Here is a 21829-nt window from a genome sequence, read left to right on the forward strand (position 1 = left end):
AAGTGTATCTAACCATATGATCAGTTGTACCCATGACCAGAGGCGGCTATTGAACTGGCTACCGAACTGGTATAATGAATGTCTTGAAAACAATTTACTGAAGTTTGGCGACCTTTCCTGTTGCTTGCGAAGGTTGCTAAATTAAAAATTGAAATAAAAGTTTGTGAAAAAAATTTAATTAAATTATTCTGTGGCCTGGTGCTTTACGCTCACCCAAATCCTCGCTAGTATTTTCAGATTTGATGAACTGTGTACGGCAGATGCGTTGCCTTGTAAGTTAAGTGTGACATAGACGCCTCGTCGTACTATTTATAGATACTTTAGAAGGTGGACTGAGTTCCTGAACCCTGGTAGTGTAAACACATTAGCCAAGGAATAACAATATAAGTGGAGCGGATATTTCGTAGTGACTTATCTAAACAAAGAAAATTAATAATCCCCATTTGCTGATGCAACTCCTTAAAGAATCTCTACCAGTGTTTTATGTATCATGTTTACATATGTTGTAGGCACTATAGCGTAGTTATAATCCACTTATTAGGCAATTTTAATGCACCCAAAGACCTAAATTCGGTACCGGTGTAATGTCAGGTTCGAGCTGTTGCAAGAGATGCTGATGGCGTCCTCCAAAATACGGCTGTTGGATTAGATTATACAGCTCATAAAAATATTGCGTAATATATTGAGTGCCTGATAAAATCTAGAACTGGCCTATAGTTATTTATAACCATCAAAATGATCTTTGCTTCTATGAATATTGTGGAATATATTCTCTGTCGAGTTGCAGTTGTACATTGACATGTGTCCAAAAGTAAAATTGTGTGTCACTTTTTCCGGTTGGTAACTGCAACATAATCAAGTAGTTCTGGAACAGTGTTATCACGTACCATGTAGGAGTGCAACTTCTACAATGCTCAGCACCTGTGCCTGAGAAATGGGCAGCAAAGCATCATATAGGTTTCTTGTCCTACATTTATGATTAGTTACATGCTTCATTCAAGTCTACTTGCTTTCTCCGATTTTATTCAACTGCGTTACAATTTCGGTCTGTGTGATGTCTTTATTTCTTGTAATATCGTTTGGGGCAGAAAATTACTGCCCTTCTCTTCGCGTACTTCACTTTAAAGTTAGTGAATGCCTTACTGGAAGTAAACAGCTTCTACAAGGTGCTTTGACTAGTACTAACGAGACTTTTGTTTGTGTTATCAATCAAGATCGACAACGCATTTATTACTTATACTTCTTTGAAAACCGCGTCGCTGTCCTCACTGTTCAACTATCCGTCCATAGGACTGGCACGCTATGCTCGGCATCCCTACTTTCTAAGGAACCCCTTGAAAGTGAGATCGCAAAAGGCCAATGGTGTTTACGGCAGTCGATGCCCCACATATTGTCTACCATGCAAACACATATCCCGTCTCCAGAGGAACGCAGTAAAGGAGTATCGTTGTCCAAGGAAGGGGTACTAAATATAATTACGTAAATGGAAGTTCACCCGCAGCATAGTAAAAAACCAATTATGAATAGATTTCCAATAAGTACGCGGTTATATGACGGTGTAGCGCATGGTAAGAACTATTGATATTCAATTAATGACAAGGCGCACTTGTTACAAAAGCTGATGTTTCGCGTTTTAAGGATGCTCGATACGATTTACAGTATGGACATGATATTAACCTAGTACGTTATGCACATCAAACTGCGAGCGACAAACATTACTGTGATTTCAAGGGGAGCAATGGTTGGTTGCATAGCTTAGAACACCGCTACAGAATTGGAAGGCGTAAGATAACGAAATTTTAAGCAGAGCGTCTACTTGACGATAGACAGAAAACTGCAGAATCGGCCCGAAAATTTGCAGATCAGATAAACAAACTTATCCCACCGTCCATAAGGAAATTATTTTAAACTCCGACCAATCGGGATTTGAAGAAGAAATGAATATGAAAGGAACCCTGAAAATTAGAGGTACCGAGAGTGTTGCATCAAGATCAGCTGACATCAATGCCTTAAAGCCTTCGTAAACAATTATGTCGACTGTTAATGTAGATGGTAAATCGGCAGAAGTTGGTGGTGCTCTGCCCCCTACCATTCTTTCTCATGTGCGTGACGTCTCAAGGGCAATAGGGAATATTTACGTCACTGCAAGCAAGAGTGGGAAAATGAGCGTAGGAGAATTGTGACTATGGTATAGTACTACTTTTGGCCAATAACTGGTCAAAAGAACTTGCTTTTGCTTGATTCCTGGTCTGCATGTAAAAATAATAGTGCTTTAGAGCAAATTATCCCTCCTGAAACGTGTGTGTGAATTGCAGTTCATACCATCTGGAAATAATGAACAAATTCAACCTTTGGATATTTATGCTTATCCATTACGGATATTTTAGAGCCGTGACTGTATATTGAATGTAAATAAGTTACACAAAATTGCAACCAGTCACTTCTTTGAATAATAATGTTTTATTCCATGAACCGCTTTTCGAACGTTTTCAGGTTCATCTTCAGATGGTTTCGGGAAGTTACATCATTACTGGTAGTAGCATAATGCTGGGTGCTGGCTTGCGACAGTATAGGCGGCTTTTTTCGGTTAGTGTCCATCTGTATGCCTCCATTTTGATGTCCAGAACACTTTCACACAACCTATATTAATTTACACTTTGACAGCGACACTTTTCCAGCATCCAGCATGGCCTTACAATAGTTGTAAAGCGCACGACAGACTGATTCGTATTCTGATGCTTGCCATCACATTCCATCAGTTCTCATCAACCTGTTAAGCCAATGTGATTGTATATGCGTTTGTTAAGAGTGGATACCTAGCTGAACGTCTTGCACGGTTCGTATCTCCCAAGCAGTTCGCCTTCGATCTTGAAGAGGCAAATCTTTGTGATCAGTGTGGCGCGCCGTTTTTCATACGGACTTCACGGTGGAAGTTAATGGCTTCTTTTGAACATTTCTGGATGTAGACGATGTCCATTTTGGGATGCGTAATACATACATTCAACAGAAGAATGATCTCTGCACCTCCCGACCACTCATTTCTTGTCGCCGTCCTGATACATATGATGTCATAATTGTTAACACAACACTTTTAAATGAGCTTTACTAAAGACTGAATTTGCGACCTCGCACTAAATAGGTTCCTTATTAGTGAAATTCTAGATCAGTAGCCTGGTTGCAAGGGGCAGGTTTTATCCCGTAATCCTTCAATTTCTCTATCTTACTTTATCTTTCTCTATATATAGAGTGGTCAGAGACAGTCTGAAAAGCTTGCACGGATGTTTCAGGTGAGATTTTGCAGAGGAGTAATTGTTAAGAAAGAGATTCAATACGTACGACATATCAGAGTTAGTTAGCGTTGAAGTTAGCTAACCAGGTCGTTGCGCGCGTGATTCAAGCGCTTGCGCGCTCTAAAATGCACAGACATCTGTGGGTCCGCGAGCTACCACTTGTTGACATGCGCATTACCAGTTAAAATGTGCCTTTTCGGAAGCGATGGATTTAAGGTGGGTGAGCAACAGCTACATTTGTTCAGTTTGAGGAAACCAAACAAAGTACTCGTACATGCTTGGCGACATCGCCTTTGCAGGCTGTTTGAATATGTGCTTCCAACGACATGACTGGCTGACTTCAATGCTGAATAAGCCGGAAACAGCGCAACGAATCGAATTTTGTCTTAACAGTAATTTTCAGCAAACCTCCCCTGAAACATCCTTACAAGCTTTTCATGCTGTTTCTGACCACCCTGTATATATTATCAACAGTACAGCCACGATACTATGCGCAACACACACACACACACACACACACACACACACACACAGACATGACAAGGTCACTTACGCTAATCTGTTGAACTTAAAACACAATGCAAACATTCTGATGCTGAAATGTGTGAAAACTTACGAGGCTGAATCCAAAAATTGGAGTCTCCCAGCCGATAGCGCCATGCAACTAAACATCTCTTCATGTCACACTATTTCAGAAGAAGATGTATTGTTTTTCATTACACTGGGTACAATGGGACGTACAGTAATATAGAGCGATTAAGAGACACTGTAATGTGACATTGAGGATTTTAACTGGATTGCGTGGGCAAAGTGCAGGGACAGGAAAATGAAATGTGATGCTTCATTCAGCAAATACGTCGTTAATTAATGTGTACAAATATTTACATAACTATTATTTACGAGTTCCCGCGATGATAGAGGTGTGGAAAATATGAGGGTGTGGTGAAAAACAATGCCTCAGAATTTTTTATGAGTAAGGTTTTAAGGCTTTTCAAATAAAACAAACGTTTTTAACGTTCTACATCATTGTTGTTCGTGTCCATATATTTATTTTTCAACATTGCCATCCTGGTGATAAACACATTTCTCCCCTCAAAACTCCCGTTCTTTGATACTGTCACTGCAGAATGTTTGGCTTCACCTTTGCTTACATCCCAATGAAAGTGAAGTTCTCAAAGGTATTCTTTAGGTTTTGGAAACAGATGAAAACAGGACAGGGCTAAATCGGGACTGTATGGGGTATGATCAACGATAGTGGATCCAAGGCGTGGGATTATTGCAGATGTTGCAAACTCACATGTGGTCCGGCATTGTCATGCTGAAGGAGAGGATGCTCCACGTGTGGGCGAACTCCTTGAATTCGAAACTCGATTACAGCTCGCTGTTTCTCACGCACCGACATAGTTACGTTACACACCGCTACGTTACACGTTACAATTCTAAGCCCTCTATGACAGAGTGCTGCAAACATGTAGACATGAAAAATAAAGATGTAAAGTGTTAATAACATTTGTTCTTTCTGAAAACTCTTAAAGTTTTCATGTAAAAAAACCACCGGCAACCTAACAGATTTATCAAGTTACATCAGAACTCGCTTGTTTTGTAAGAAACTCTATTCAAGTTGGAGATAGAAAATAGTCTCAGCCATTTCTGTGTGCTATTTTCTTGCTGGGACAAAGTGTAGATCACGCAGCCTCACTTTTATTGCTCGTGTTTGTCCACGTTTAGTAGTAAACGTCCATCATGGTGGACCAGGGGCTAGTCTAAAAGGTCGCGAAATTGTTCAGACTGGATGACACGGCGTCATGTTCCACTGTCACTTCTCATCGCTCGCGTATCTCTACCCAGCTTGTCTCATCCCTATAATAACTTCTTAAATATCAGAAGATATTTGTTTTTAACCTCTTTTTTAAATGGATGTTTTTGGTAACCAGTAGTAGTGAACTGTTTTCGACCGATTATAGTGCTTTTCTTACGGACATGTAAATGTCTGATGTAAACTATAATTTGTTTCTGTTATACAGTCAATGTAAGCTCTAGCCGATATTATGATTGTGTGTGGCGCCTCCTATTTATTCACAGTCCCGTGAGCAACTTTTATTGATCGATGTACCAAATGACTGCTTGGTTCATGCCTGTAAGTAGGATCAGTCATATGCTCCTGAGGCGACACGGAATGGAACATCTTTCTTTGGGGTCCACTTACTGAAGCAGCAAGTTGACAGAGTGGATGTAACTTATAGGAATCTTTCCTTGAAACGTTAATTCTTCCCAAACACGTTCCATGTTATTCAGATTACAGCCTTTTCCAGCGAAACAGCATGTTTTTCAACGTACCATGATACACCCCAAATACTCCTCGTAGAAACTCCTATGTTAATTTATCATTAATTGACATCACGATCACTGGAAAAAGGAAGCACCAGACATCACACGACATACACTGAATGTCACTATCACCACAACAGTGAATGTCAACACTGTTTTCTCTGCAGTCTCCAGGTCCATATTCTCCCAGCAGAGTGACACCGTGTACTGAGATCATAACTCGATTAAACATTCTTTCATTACCATACTGAATATGACGGTGTTGAAATAGATTAATTTGAATGTGAACAGAGCCTTACACCACGTATGGTACAGAAATCGACTGTTGTAGATTCACTAGTGTTGTTTAGGATGTATGTCCATGGTAAAAACATTGTGTGCGTGCGTGTGAGTCTGTGTCTGTGTGTGTGTGTTTCGCTAACATATGTAAAAATTCTGCTAGTTGCACACTTTATGTAATTTTGTGGGTAAATATCTTCGAATATGACAAAAACGTTCATGACGTTTGGATATTTTTGAGTACAGCTGCGAAGGCTCCTCTGGAGCTATTTTGTGATTGACTCTTTAGTATTAATTGCTGCTAAACTACTAGGCTCTAACTGTAGGACAGCAGAGGGGAGAGGGAAGGTGATGATGATGGTGATGTTTGGCTTGTGGGCGCTTAGCTGCGCAGTCATCAGCGCCCGTACAAAGTTCCAGTCTTGACACTGTCCAATCTAGTTCACGAATGATGAGGACAACACAAACGTCCAGTCCCCAGGCAGAGAAAATCCCCAACCCGGACGGGAATCGAACCCGGGACCCCATGATCGAGAGGTAGCAACGCTAGCCACTAGACCACGAGCTGTGGACGTAGAGGGAAGAGACCAGATGAGAGGGGCATAGTCTGTCACCTGACGATCATTGCTGAAGGTGATGATGCAATGACGATGACATTGCGGGTAACATGGTGTAGCTTATGACGCCATAAATGTACACAAATTAGAACTTTCTGACTAGATGCTCTGGTTAGTATGTAGTTATACGAACAGAACAGCGAGCACTTTACTGCACTTTGTTATGTAAACGGATCATCACCTCCTGATGGGTCTTTGTGTCACTCATTTCCATACCTCATACGTAACGGTAGTCTTCTGAATTGGTTGACCCAGATTTGTATGCTGAAGTTCCTCCTTTCTTTTGCGGTATACGCTGCGTGTCGGTTACGTATATCAAGAAAATCTTGTGAGCCAGACTCGAGTCGCGAACCCGCAAACGTGTCTTCTGCATCCAGTGCATTATCGCTTGCACTACCCGAATACGCCTCTGCTCTCAACGAACGAAACGGTGCAGTGGTTAAGAAACAGAACCAGTATCTGGGAGATGTTAGATTCGGGCCTAAATCGCTTAAGGAAAGATGCCGAAATGGTTCATCTGAAAGAGAAAAATCGCTTTTCTTCCTATCTTGCAACACCCGGTTTTGCGCACCGTCTTTTATTACTCCATTGTCAACGGCACATTAAACTTCGATCATTCCCTTTTTTGTGTGATGTCAGAGCTACTACCTCTCCAGCATTAGAAACGAACCTACAAAGCCAATTTCTGATCGAACTCACGCAGTTACTTTCGTTGACGTATTCTGGAAAAAACCACCGCTATGATCTTAACAGAAAGTGTCTGCGCTTCTTTAGCACACTCAAGAGTGCCCGGACAGGAGGAAATGAATACTTTTTCGCACCATAGTATTATTTTCAGACGTAATAAGAAATAACATTGGCGACTTTTTTATTTTCTGAGAATTATTGACTTTGCATTAGGAACGGAAAACCACTCTGAAGTCATGGTGAGGATAAAAACTCGATGACAAATTATTCTTGTGTTTCGTGCTGCTTGATATATAAGTATCAGATGATCCGAGAAAGACATTTTTATTCCGTAAATACCACCAAAAAATAACAGAGATAGTGTCTGAATACAAATATGCCAGTATCCCTGAAGGGGCTATTCATCTTAGAATGGTAAAGGAATTTACACACTACTAGCCTCCCGCCCAGTCGTCTCACGGGTAACACAAAATTTGTAGTAGATTTCTTTATTCTCAACTCAAAAATGAGAATTCAGATACAGTGTGTAAGAGTTGAAAGGAGAAAAGACAAATTAATATAATATTAATACCGAAATAGAAGAAATTCTGTAAAAAGAAAGGCAGTTCCACAGAGGAAGTACTCAAACTGTATTTATTGCAGAAGGAAAGTAATAGATAACTTTAGCAATGCAGATTACTACAGTATCTATTAACCATTTCAACAGCTGATGATACAGAGACTTTGTGAAATAACATTAAAGGCTGTACATAAAAAGCAGCGCTCGAAGCCGGGCAAGCCGTGGAAGAAAAATAAAGAAGCATATGAACTTCTTTTACTAAGCAGAACACAAGAAACATAGCATCAACATAAAAATAAGCGAAACCAAGATTAACAAGTAATAAGAAAAGCACAGCAAGATTCATTGATTACAAACATTGAACTTAAAAATCATGGAATGCAGAATTTTGCCTACAAAACGTTGAAAAACTTTAAAAAGTTGCTAGTAGCAATGTAATCAGTGAAGAACCGTGGATGAAACATTCCAAAAAAACTATGGGATAGTGAAACGACTGCAGCAAACAGGGAACCCGTGACGCCTCAATACAAGTACATATAATGATGATTGTAAATTTTAACGTTTTATCCAAGAGCATAAGCGATAAATCCATTACAAAGATGTATGTGTGAAAGAACGCTGCGAGGCAGCTATCGCTGAGGCAGAGTATCTATCACAAAGAGCTTAAATGTTAGGTCGGGTGGTAGGAGGCAGTTGTTTCTCGGGAGTAGTGGGAGTAGGGCGCCAGAAGCTGGCAGTTCCTGTTGCGATGCTCTGGAGTAGGCAGTCGCTTTGTATTAAATATTCAGTGTAATAATTTCAGTGTTGTGTATTATGATTTATGGAAGAAATAAGATTTGAAGTGAAATTAATTAAGAAAATGCTACAAATATTATTGTGAAATTTTGATGAAAAATCTTTCTACATGTTGTTACATCGATCTACAATAAGATAATCAATATTCATGTATATATGTGCTTTTGCTGTAGAACGGATTTGAATGAGACCAGCTTTGTACGTAACCCCAAGTTTTTATTGCATTTTTTGTAAAGATCATTTGTTTGCGTAGATGCAATTTTTTTGATATGACTTAACAGCTGCAAGTCAGTTTCACGATATAGTAATATTTTCAAGTAAGATATTTCAGTCATTCTCCTCAGTCATGTTCCGTTCCCCAGTTATTTGTTATTTAAACAAATTTTAAATGTGTCTCAGTCACATTTCTTTCATTTTAGCTTTTGCAACTGTAGTTAGTTTAGTAGTGCTGAGAGCAGAACAACACGTTATCAAAGGTGATATCCGAGACGACATCAGTACGACATAAGAAATTTATTTCACATAGTTTCTGGATTTTCGCACAGGTACCATTTTTGTACTTCTTCAGATTCACAGTGCTGTAGTAAGATCGAGTGAATCTGAATGTTCTTACCCCTAATTTGTGATTATCGAGCACAGGTTTTAATTAGTTTGGGTTCACTGGTATTGCTTTCTTGCTAATAGATTGTATAAAACAGGGTCAGGTAAATATACAGATACACGTAATCAGATATGCAGTCAGCACACTACTTGATGTAACTGTTCCTTGTTGGATAAACATCACACCTTACTTTAGACTTAAACGTTACAACCTACTCAGCAACATTAGACGAGCTTGAATAGGTTTTAAAATGAATAAAAGTCATACAGCGTGCGGCTCAGATGGAGTAAATATCGAACTTATTAAATATAGAGGAGGTTGTGTGAGTTAAGACTTCTACATTTATTCAATCAAAAATGACGAAGCTATAAAGTATCTCTATTCTTGAAACAGGATTGAGAAATGAAAGTGACAATTACAGAGCTGTAACTGTTTTACATACACTTTATAGAATTTACTCAAAAGTATTAAATAATCGCTTGCGAGAAATAGCAGATTTATTCCTAGCAGAAGAATGAAGTAAATTTTGGTGAAAAGCTCCCCAAACGATAATATTCTCAGCATTAAAAGAATTCAGGAAGAACGACACGAAGCCAATGAAAAACACATGTTATTTTTATTGACTTGCAAAAAGTTTCTGAGTAAGTCACAAGAGATAAACTATGGACAATAATGGAAGAAAGAGCATATTCCGAGCATCTTATAGGGCTACAGACAATCAAAAACTTATATGAGTATTCCAAAGTAATCACAAACACAGACAGCTCGAAAATTAAAAGAGATAATAATAAATCAAGTGTTAGGCAAGGATATACCTTGTCACTAACACTCTTTAACGCCTGTACTGAGTATCTCATAAGAAAATGGAAGAATGACGTACATAAACGGGTATAAAAGAAACGAAGCTATCATCTGAACTCTGTGCAGATGATATAGACTTAGTGCAGAATAAGGAAGCAAAATTACAACATTCGATGTATATGACCTAGGAAGACAGTACTACAAACTGCAAAACTGTCCCACTAAATCTAATGTTATGGCTTGCTATGGAAAATACCCAGTCGGATCATAAGTTATTATTGAAGACAAGCCGCTGGAACAAGTATTCAGTTTTAGACATTTAGGGTGCGGTATAAATTTGAATAACGATAATGGTTTAATAAACACAACAATACACATAACAGACACTGTAGTCGTCAATAATACAGTGTCCTTCACTATTTACAATAGTCTACCAACGCTGGGGTAACTTTTCGGATCACGTGGTTTTGAGGCAAAAAGCACGTCGAGCCAAGTTTGGAGTCCATTTTCCTCCAGAAAGGAAGTACCTTGAAGGTTATTCGATAGAGAGCGGAAAATATGAAAATCTGAAGGCGCAAGATCATGTGAATAATGTGAGTGCGGAATGACTTCCTAATCCAACTCCTGTGTGGCGTTTTTTGTCACTCTACCAGAATGCGGACGGGCTGTATCGTGGAGCAGCGTCACTTCACGCAGTCTCCGTGGTCGTTGTTCATGGATTGCGTCTACAAGACGTCTCAGTTGTTGACAACAAATGTCAGCAGTGATGGTTACACCTCGGGGAAGCTATTCGTAGTACACCACATCGTCGTTGTTCCACCAGATGAATAACATGTGATGTGCGCAAGTCTTTGTACGGATTTCTGCTTTGTATGGGCTCAAGCATTCCTTTTTTTCCCTTATGTTAGGATAAAGACACCATTTCTCGTCACCATTAACAAAATACAGGATAGGCATGGTCAGTGTTGTCACGAGCGAGTTGATGACGAGCAAGGAGAGATACACATACGGCCATTTTGGCTTAGAGCATGCGCTACTCATATACCCCATAGCAATAGTGAACCACAAATGAAAATGACAGTCGATAAATGAATATATTGCAACCGGAAAACCTGCATGTAAAACCGAACGTTAATCAAAATAATGTAAACAGGCCCTTAAAGAACAAGACGAGGAAAGGCACAAAGTTAAAATTTTACAAAACAGTTGCTGTCTCTATCTTGTTCCTTGGCAGTGCATCTAGGATAGACGAACAGGAAAGCAAAAGCAGCATACAGTCGGCTAAAACGAGATTTCTAGGATCTGTCAAAGGTTGGTCAAGGAGGGGTCTTATGTGAAATGAGAATATACGAGAAGAATTAGAAATATTGAACTGAAACAACTAAGAGGATTAATATAGGGAAAAATTGAGACAACATCTTAAACGTGTGGATGATAACAGAATTCCAGGCATTGTAAACAAATAGAAGCACTCAGAAAAAAGAGACATTGTTAGGCCGAGAAAGAAACAGCCTTAAAAATTTGAAGTCTTAAGAGGCTTATTGCCTAATCCTTTAAGTGAAAAAAAAATTACTGTTAGATCTTACGAATGTGTATTTTCAAAGATTTACAGAGTTCTCCCCTGTACCGCCACACTGATTTACTGCCTCGTCCTGAGTGTAGACGTTGTTCCAGTTTCCAATTCTTTATTTATTTTACTTATGAACTTGTAGTCATTGGTGCCTTCAGCAGAAGGAACCCTGTGTTACTTTACGAACTACTGTAGCGAGCTGCTAAGATTAAATAAACCTGTACAACAGTACACAGTTTCCAGCATATATTCAATCAGCTCTGATTATCAGCAGACACAGCACAGTCTTGGAAACTTGCACGAGGCATGCAACAAACATTCAGAACAATTCAGAACTCGTTCTGCATGTCGTTAGCATATGGAATAAAATTAATAATATTGTTTCCGGTTGAGTCATATTCAGCCACACGTACGGTACTATTTAACATCTGTTCTAACAATTGTACCTTAGTAAGTTCCATGTAACTATTTTGATAGCCTCAAGACTCCGCTAGTATGAAATCAAAGAGAAATTAAGAGGGGACATCGCCAATTGTGAGGCACTGTGCGAACACTCCACCACACGCCCAGTTTGTTACACACATTTTCATTTATTTTCCCTCCTTATAAAGCGTACTGCAGGTTGACAAGCTCATTCATCAGAAGCACTTCGCTTTTAATAACAAAGCTTTAGCAACAGTCATATTATAATCATTACAAGTAGACGATATTTTGTGTTCTTTCAATTATAGTGGATTGACCAGTAGTTGTCCCTATTGAAAACATATTCTACACAATGCTGTCAGTGTTTTGTGTTCTTTTTGCATGTTCTGATGACAACAACTTCTCCATTCACGTTATCAGAGGCTGGAATAGGATTTGCACTACACAAAGTCTTCTCAAGTTTTCGAGCTCACTTCATCTTAATAAAGCATTCCTAACAACAACTGTTTTTAAGCCCTTAATGGTCAAAAGAACAAAAATTGTTATCAACAATGTTTACAGTTTAGCTACTGATGTTACTAGAAAATTATAAATAAGTGACTTACGTCTGACGAATGTGTTTCAAGTTTGCTTAAGACCAAAAAAAGGAAACTGTTGTGGCACCTGCAGAAGAGAATAGCTACTCAGTTGTCTCACTCTGCTATTAATGTATGATGTTCATGAAGCAGTGGATGAATTTGAGTATTATTCGTAATGACACTTTAGATCCGACACCTCTCTACACAAACAAAACTCACTGACGTATTTGTTTGATCAGCTCTATGGGTGCCTACATCGCTTCTTCGAAGTACAAGAAACAGCTCAGGAGCGAAATTAAGGCCTGCCTGCACCTGGGGTAACTTATATGTGACAAGCCTCCGTAATTTGTTTAGCAACTCTGTGATTCGGCTTAGTTCCTGGAGTGGGTGACAATTATCCTTCCATATTCACTTGTCATTTTCTTCTCATTTTGATTTAATATTATTAATAATTTTCACTTAAAAGCCAACATTGAGTTAATAAATTTATGGTTTTCAGTCCTGGAAGCTCGTTCCAAGCAGGAACTACAATCAGTTTTGTCTTTTAATTTGTGAATTAACAGTCTTAGCCATTAATGTGGCAATGAAAGGACTATCTGCCACAGATGTTCGGTAGTCTTACAGTAACGTAGTTGCGCTGTAAAGGAAAAACTGTGTTAGCTCTGGTTCCAGTCTGACTGCAGAAATTTTTTCTTCTTTCGTAATATTGCTACAAGCAGCGTGATTGACATTCAGTAATAAAATCGTAAGAGACTTCTCCCTCCTAGGTATTATCACTACCTAGCAGTACCCGGAGCAGATCTGAAGGTGAAACACGTGCACACTTGTTAAAGTCTGAAGTTCTCTTCTTCTCCTGGGCTATCTTTCAGTTGTTTGAATACACACGTCTGTTAACTAAATTGTGGCACTGAATAATTTGTTAACTGGGTTTCGTTATGTGACTATTCCCAGTGCCACATTTCCATACTTTCGTCGTAGTCCTTTACCGCTACTAGAATATGACTGCGCACTGCACGTTGACACAAAACATTTCAAAGACAAAAGTATTAAATATCTTGGTAATTTGTGATGATTTGTGCAGGCTGGTATTCCGGATACCTTGTTTTATAAAAATCAACTTTCGTCATAAAGTTATGACAATAAGTTGTAATTCATTTATATTAGATGCTTATAGTGTTATTCATTAGTTTATTGAACACAGCAGATAAACATAAGAGAGAAGTGATACATAATCAGGATATTCTCTCTCATTATCTGAAACGGACTGACAGTACTCTGAGAGTTTTTCGATTTCACGTATGTAGGAACATATTAACATGCAGTTAAGGATGGCGACAAGCCAAAATTGAAGCTAGTTTTTCTGATAATTTCTTGAAAATGATCATTCAAGGTAAACTTTTGAGGGTGTAAGACCAAAGGAATAATCTAGCTTCACGATAGTTTCTTTTTCGAAATTGTACAGGCTTTATAGTGCAGTATCAAAATCTGATGCAATCTTTTTGGTATTTTTCCTTATATTGCGACTGCAAAGTGTCAGTTTTTGACAACAAATGCCGGCGGCAATGGACATACTTCTGGAGTCAGTCCATAGTGCTCAGCACCGTCTTTGTGCCACGAAATACACTCCTGGAAATTGAAATAAGAACACCGTGAATTCATTGTCCCAGGAAGGGGAAACTTTATTGACACAATCCTGGGGCCAGATACATCACATGATCACACTGACAGAACCACAGGCACATAGACACAGGCAACAGAGCATGCAAAATGTCGGCACTAGTACAGTGTATATCCACCTTTCGCAGTAATGCAGGCTGCTATTCTCCCATGGAGACGATCGTAGAGATGCTGGATGTAGTCCTGTGGAACGGCTTGCCATGCCATTTCCACCTGGCGCCTCAGTTGGACCAGCGTTCGTGCTGGACGTGCAGACCGCGTGAGACGACGCTTCATCCAGTCCCAAACATGCTCAATGGGGGACAGATCCGGAGATCTTGCTGGCCAGGGTAGTTGACTTACACCTTCTAGAGCACGTTGGGTGGCACGGGATACATGCGGACGTGCATTGTCCTGTTGGAACAGCAAGTTCCCTTGCCGGTCTAGGAATGGTAGAACGATGGGTTCGATGACGGTTTGGATGTACCGTGCACTATTCAGTGTCCCCTCGACGATCACCAGTGGTGTACGGCCAGTGTAGGAGATCGCTCCCCACACCATGATGCCGGGTGTTGGCCCTGTGTGCCTCGGTCGTATGCAGTCCTGATTGTGGCGCTCACCTGCACGGCGCCAAACACGCATACGACCATCATTGGCACCAAGGCAGTAGCGACTCTCATCGCTGAAGACGACACGTCTCCATTCGTCCCTCCATTCACGCCTGTCGCGACACCACTGGAGGCGGGCTGCACGATGTTGGGGCGTGAGCGGAAGACGGCCTAACGGTGTGCGGGACCGTAGCCCAGCTTCATGGAGACGGTTGCGAATGGTCCTCGCCGATACCCCAGAAGCAACAGTGTCCCTAATTTGCTGGGAAGTGGCGGTGCGGTCCCCTACGGCACTGCGTAGGATCCTACGGTCTTGGCGTACATCCGTGCGTCGCTGCGGTCCGGTCCCAGGTCGACGGGCACGTGCACCTTCCGCCGACCACTGGCGACAACATCGATGTACTGTGGAGACCTCACGCCCCACGTGTTGAGCAATTCGGCGGTACGTCCACCCGGCCTCCCGCATGCCCACTATACGCCCTCGCTCAAAGTCCGTCAACTGCACATACGGTTCACGTCCACGCTGTCGCGGCATGCTACCAGTGTTAAAGACTGCGATGGAGCTCCGTATGCCACGGCAAACTGGCTGACACTGACGGCGGCGGTGCACAAATGCTGCGCAGCTAGCGCCATTCGACGGCCAACACCGCGGTTCCTGGTGTGTCCGCTGTGCCGTGCGTGTGATCATTGCTTGTACAGCCCTCTCGCAGTGTCCGGAGCAAGTACGGTGGGTCTGACACACCGGTGTCAATGTGTTCTTTTTTCCATTTCCAGGAGTGTATATAACATTACTTCTGTCGAGTAAATTAGAGCTTTGTTTGAGATACATTTTTTGTTAATGCTGAACCAATAACGTCTTTCAATTTAGTTAACATAAAAACACCAAATCTCGTCACCATTTAAGGTATTCTACAGGTATGCTCGAGGAAGCAGCTAATAACGTTCAAGCAAAACTGCATACACTACCATCCACTGATTTTCTTCGGTTACTACACGCAGTACATCTACACCCATGTTCAGAAGTACCATCTGGCCATGTTGTTTCAGATTTACCGTAAAAGGCAAATACTGGTAAGTTTTTGTTGAAAGAATGTGGTCAACTTCCTTCCTCATCCTACCTGCTCCATCCCTAATAACCTCGTTCTTAACAGGAAATTAAACCTATCTTCATACCCTCTTTTTATCTTCAACTTTTAAACCTTGCCCTTACGATACGACAATAATTCACATCAACACAATCTGTTTAAAACGGTGCAAATGTTTCAAACTGCATGAGACATCTGTCACACCCATCCCCCCGCCCCCCTCCAAGACCCCGCATCGCACAAAATAAAGGTCAGTACCCAAAGCGAGCGAAAAGTCACAAAGTTAGAGTTTCCTGATTTTCTAATGTTCTGATACGCAGCCCTATAATGTCACTACAAGAAAAACACTAAAACCTCAATTAAGGAATGGCAATTGAAATATGCAGCCCTAAACAGCCTGCAAGACTTGCACGCCGACCAGAAGCGCCGGGAATGTATGCACCTACCTTTTTTACAGGTAAAATTTCTTGGCAGTTGTGGATTACATATTTTGATATTCCTCACGGCCATACTGAATGAGCAGTGGTCGGACCATTGTTATTATTGCACAGTGTTCACTCGATTTAGCGAAGATACTTCGCGAGGAAACTCAGACGACATTTATAAATAATCTTATGCTTGTCTATGAGAGTGCAGCACCTTGCGCTGTAGATCATTGGCACAACGTGCGAAGAGTCGCGAGCACATCGGCGGACAATGGCTGGTGTCCGGTGGCCAGTGGTTGTCTAGTGCTGCATCCAGAGAAGATTCTGTGCAGATGCGTAAAGGAATTGAAAGGTCACTTTTTGAAACCCCGCCTTTTCTCCCATCACGACGCAGGAGTTTGTAATTTGTTCAAAGGTGCCTAAAACCTTCCTCTGTAATGATGGAAAAGCACGGCGCCCTGCGACATCACCGTCGGGCTCGCTGACGCTTCAAACAGAAAGGCGCCGACTCATGCAGGGAGAAAAAGGCCAGAGCCCAGAAGTTCATGTGAGGTGTAACGCGTCTTAAGCATGTCACACCGGCACCAAATTTCACCACAATTCCGCCCAACGCTATCGTGGACGTGTCACACGATGGAGGGCTGCACAGACCAGTCTACCCACATGTCACCCCTTCGCTTGACGCCTCTGTAATGGAGGTCAGGACCACGACGCCGAGCGTTGAAATCACGCGGTTTCCTTATGCGTGGCCGACGGAAACATTTAAGACACACCGCTCTTAGAAACCTACACGTCAGGATGTGGCATAAATGGTGTCAGTGAAACCACCCCTTCCCTTGGGGCGTTCATTTACACACATTTCATGATCGAAAACGACAACTTGCACTGCTTTCTGCAACAGAACGACATCTTTGGTAACCTTCGACGTTGTTGACACTCCTAAAAAGATTATATTTTTCTTTAAGGACGTCACGGGGCTGCAATGTGGTTTGAAGTGTAGCGTGATCCCAATTTTAGTTCTAGTGTACAAGGTGGAACCACTACGGAGCGATCAAAACGATTCGACGACATATGAACGTGATACGAAGCAGCAAAGCGTGTTTATACTTTTTCGGCCGACCTGTTTCGCGCCATCCTGGAGAGTGATTACGGGAAAGATGAAGGGAGGAGTGAAAGAGGGAGAGGGTCAGGGTGCGATATTGACATGGCGTGGCTTGAATACAACGGAAAAGATTCCAAGACCATCCAGTTCGACGACACCCTTAGTGTTTTACCCACGTACATTCCTTGAGCACTTTAAAAATGTACTTGCACTAGAACAACTATGCAACGATTCCTGTTGCCTGCGGGACAGGCAACTTCATCGACACCCTTCGGCTGAGTGGCGCTACGGCGTTGCTTGCGGGCATGCGAAATCTGGGGAGTGACGAAGTGGTCGCCTGCCCCTGGGCACCTAGGACTCGGGCAAGGGTTGTTTCTCTACATGTACATTTTTAAAGTGGTCAACAAAGTTGGCGAGTGGCAAAAAGTGTGTTGCCGAACGATGGGGCCTTAGAGGGACCCTTTGCTATTATATTCTTACATATATCTATGTCGACCCTCCCCCCCGTCCCCCTCCCCCCACCCCCTCCATGACTGCGCCACAGGAGGATGCGAAACAAGGAGGCTGAAAAAGCGTAAACACCCTTAGCTGCTTCGGATGAAGTTCGATTTTCGTCGAAACATTTTGAACGGCTGCTAGTGATTCTACAAAAATTTCACAGCCACACGTACGAGTATTTATTTTTGTATCTGACGACGTCGTAACAGCCAAAAACCAATTTGCAAAATAATAAATATTGAACGAAATGACACCAGGTAGAAATTATCATCAATAAGATCACAGCTACCACCTTATCCCAGAGCAAACACTGCGGTCGTGCTACACTCCAAATCACGTTCAGTGGGTTTGCAGCCCCATTATGTCCTTAAAGAAGGGTTTTAATCGTTTGTTGAATGTCAGCAATATCGAAGGTTCTTTCCTAAGACATTTGATTGCACACTACATAAGGAGTGCCATACTTTCTTTAGGCCTAACTAAGCTTTTCTGTTGAAAAAGTACGTATCACAAATAAGGGCAGCCATTCGTTGTGAAATATTACTGTCAAATAAATCAAACTCACTTGGGCGTAATTCCGTCTCAGTTTTACGTGCCTTGATGCAGTAGTGTTTCCTGATATCTTCCCTTACCTGGTTGGTTCAAATGGCTCTGAGCACTATGGGACTTAACATCTATGGTCATTAGTCCCCTAGAACTTAGAACTACTTAAACCTAACTAACCTAAGGACAACACACAACACCCAGTCATCACGAAGCACAGAAATATCGAAGGTTGTCAAGAACGTAGTTATGTTACACATCTCAATGAAATCTGTCGTTTTCGACAGCGAACTGTGTGTAAATAAACGCCCCAAAGGAAGGGATGGTTTCATTTATCCCCCTTACCTCATATTCTGAGGCCTTTTCATGTCGATTCTGAGCGACAGCGTGTCCTCAGCCACCCATAAGGAAACCGCGTGATTTCAGTGATGAGTGTCACGATCTGACCTTCACTGCAGAGGCATCAAGAGATGCGATGAGATCGGACTGAGATGGTGGCGGGGGGGAGGTGACAACCTTCCCATCGTGTGACACGCCTGCGGTGGCGTTGGGTAGAACTGTGGCGATATTTGATACCATATGTCTTCATTAACCTTCCTCAAACATCACATAAACTTATGAGCTCTGGCCTTTTCTCAGTACGTGTCGACACCTGTCTGTTTGAGCCGTCACTGAACCCGAGGATGAGGTCACAGGGCGCCGCACTTTCGCAACCTTACAGAGGAAGGTTGTAGGCACCTTTCGGGTGGTGTGATGTATTGGTTCTCGACAGCATTCCGGGGGTCTCATGTTCGAGTCAGGCTCGAATCCAAAATTTGTCCGTAGTGCTGGTGGTTCTTCAGTATTTTTAAAATTACGTAGACGGTTCTTTTGTGATGGAAAAAACGTGGTGAACAATGTACAGAAACGCAAGAAAAAATGATAAAGGCAGGGCACGAGTTACCAATGTTTGTGTCTGTTGACCAGTTCTATGTCAACTGGAAAAATATAACAAACAGGCTTCTCTTTTTAGTTCTTTGATTCTTGGAGTTGTCATTTTTAAAAATCGTATGTGTTACTATTACATTCCGATATGTTGTCAGATGATCATAATTAATTATATAAATTATTTGCTGATTTTATATTAGTTAGCTGAGTAAGTGGAGGTTCACATTCTATTATCAACATTTTTAGCCGTGGGTAGTAATATATGAGAATTGCAAACAAGAAGCAGGCTTAAATTGGCCTCCCCCATTTCAAAAATTAGATAACTCTTCTCTCTACGAGTTCACTCTCTAGATGTGTTACTGGTAACACTAACAACCACTGCAATCTGCAACTTCTTACATTCCTTCGGGTTCCTTTAGAATCACCTTTCCCACATCGATCCATGACGCTATGTAGGTTATTGTAATATTAATCTATCGATACAGGAAACTTTTGCAGGTCACCTGCTTGAAAGAGGACACAGTTGCGACGTGCAACTCGAAGTCTTACATAACATCCACAAATGGAGAGATGAACTTTTTTGAAATAATGGAAATTATTTAACATATGCCCAACGGACCAATCTTAGTACTGAATGATCCGATATAATTCTCTTACCAACTGCAGACAATGCTAGTAATCACATCCAGACCGCTTTGTGAATTACCCTTCGTACTCATATGTCTTATTTTTCCTTTACTTCAATTATTTTGTTCATTGTTTCACTTACCTGTTCAATCTCACTAGCAATATTTTGTAGCAGTTTATAATATAAAGACTTGTTAAGGTCCAGATTACCTTCTTAATTCAGTCCCTTATAACACTTCACCGAAGTTTACTGAATATTGTTCAACTATTTTTTCTTCTGAGGACAATTGTTGTAATTTGTCATGTGGTTCCTTACTTAATGTGTCACATATTATTTTGTGTTAGGTAAATAGTTTTATATCGCACTTTTAGCCCACAACCAACATTAGCAGTTACCATATTTCAAAGCTAACTGTGATATGCTGTAGATGCAGTATTTTAAAATCTCTGATCCCACAAAAATTTCGCAGCCACACCCGACGATATCTTCATAGCCGAAAGTCAGTTCGTAAAATAACAAATATTGTGGAATATTACACCAGAGTAGACTGTCTTTTTCTATCATAAAAAAATTGTCTCCGTTAGATTACAGCTAACTCATGTTTGTCTTAGATTGAAATCAATATTTTAGTTGCTATGCCTATAGCAAGTTTAAAAAGTAGTGGATAGCACAGTTAGAGTGAACTATTCTCTTTCGAGTAAAAACATCCAGCAACCGTCCGCAACAAACAGTATATTAAATGTATTCGAGCTTGCGAATAGGGACAACCATTAGCTGTAGAATGGAATCACGGCAATGAAAATTTGTGCCTCTCCTAATTCGTTACACAGTACGAAAGGATTCCTCTTGTCTATCCGATGAATAAGTGCTGTTAGCGCCGGTCCAGAAAGAGTACCAAAGTGACACATGTTAATTTTTGTGAGAAGTGTTGCGATAGTTCAGACGGGGTAAATCGATCTTTATTGTTAGCTACTCTTCTTAAATTGTTAGTTAGTCTTCTTAAATATTCAAAAACCATAAAAATGGTCTGCATTCTACCAAACGACAAGCATTATGTGGCCGACAGTCAATGTGTTAAAATGTAATGGGAAATATAGAGTTGAAAATCAGTTAGCAAAATCGATTACTGACATGTTATACAAAAAAAGGCGCGTCATGAGAAAGGTTGTTATTACTGACTGTGATGATCGTAGATGACAATTATCCGTTGGCATTACGGCAGAGGAAACTGGAGGTTTTGTTAAACAGTATGTTGGTAGCACTGTGTATTCTAACTTGTTACGCTGCTCAATAGGCACTTAAACTTTCAGTTCAGTGTAAGAAAAAGGCGAGGGTCTCGCGAAATCTGTCCCCGACTGTACTTGACATTGTTCTAAATCATTTGAATGCACTTCCCCTTAGTTTAACCATCTTGCCGATTTCTGCAGCTACCTATGAGGACCTCGACAAATTCTTTGTTTCTGCTTTTGATACAAATTCGGACGACACAGCGTATTTTAGTCAATAAAACTACCCTAACGTACTTTATACAAAGATAACGATAGGTGCTGTCATCAATAAGTCAGTAATAATTTAAAATAAGAGATGTATGCGCAGCTACCAGTTTTTCAACTCTTTTTCTTATTTGCGTATGATTTTACGGATTAGCTAAGCATAAAAGTTGATGGAATCAGCAGACAGATATATTTTACTTGTGTTATCCTTTTTAATGTTGACTGTAAATTTCTCGTAGTTTGTAGCTGAATTATCTTGTCACTGAGCAGAAGATCATAATATGGCGTCATCACCGGAAATCGTATTGGAAACAAAACACAGTGACAGAATAAAGACCA

At 40.9% G+C, this 21829-nt stretch overlaps 1 protein-coding gene across 1 annotated transcript in view; it reads right to left on the reverse strand.

The window, feature by feature from the left end:
* Positions 1-21829, reverse strand: part of LOC124775842 (T-box transcription factor TBX20-like) — a 235516-nt gene that overhangs the window by 18920 nt on the left and 194767 nt on the right. Inside the window, exon 6 of the mRNA XM_047250677.1 lies at positions 7951-8018. Coding sequence (XP_047106633.1) covers positions 7951-8018 — 68 coding nt within the window. The remainder of the gene's footprint in view (positions 1-7950; positions 8019-21829) is intronic.

This window comes from Schistocerca piceifrons, chromosome 2 (genome assembly GCF_021461385.2).
Source record: "Schistocerca piceifrons isolate TAMUIC-IGC-003096 chromosome 2, iqSchPice1.1, whole genome shotgun sequence".
NCBI lineage: Eukaryota > Metazoa > Arthropoda > Insecta > Orthoptera > Acrididae > Schistocerca > Schistocerca piceifrons.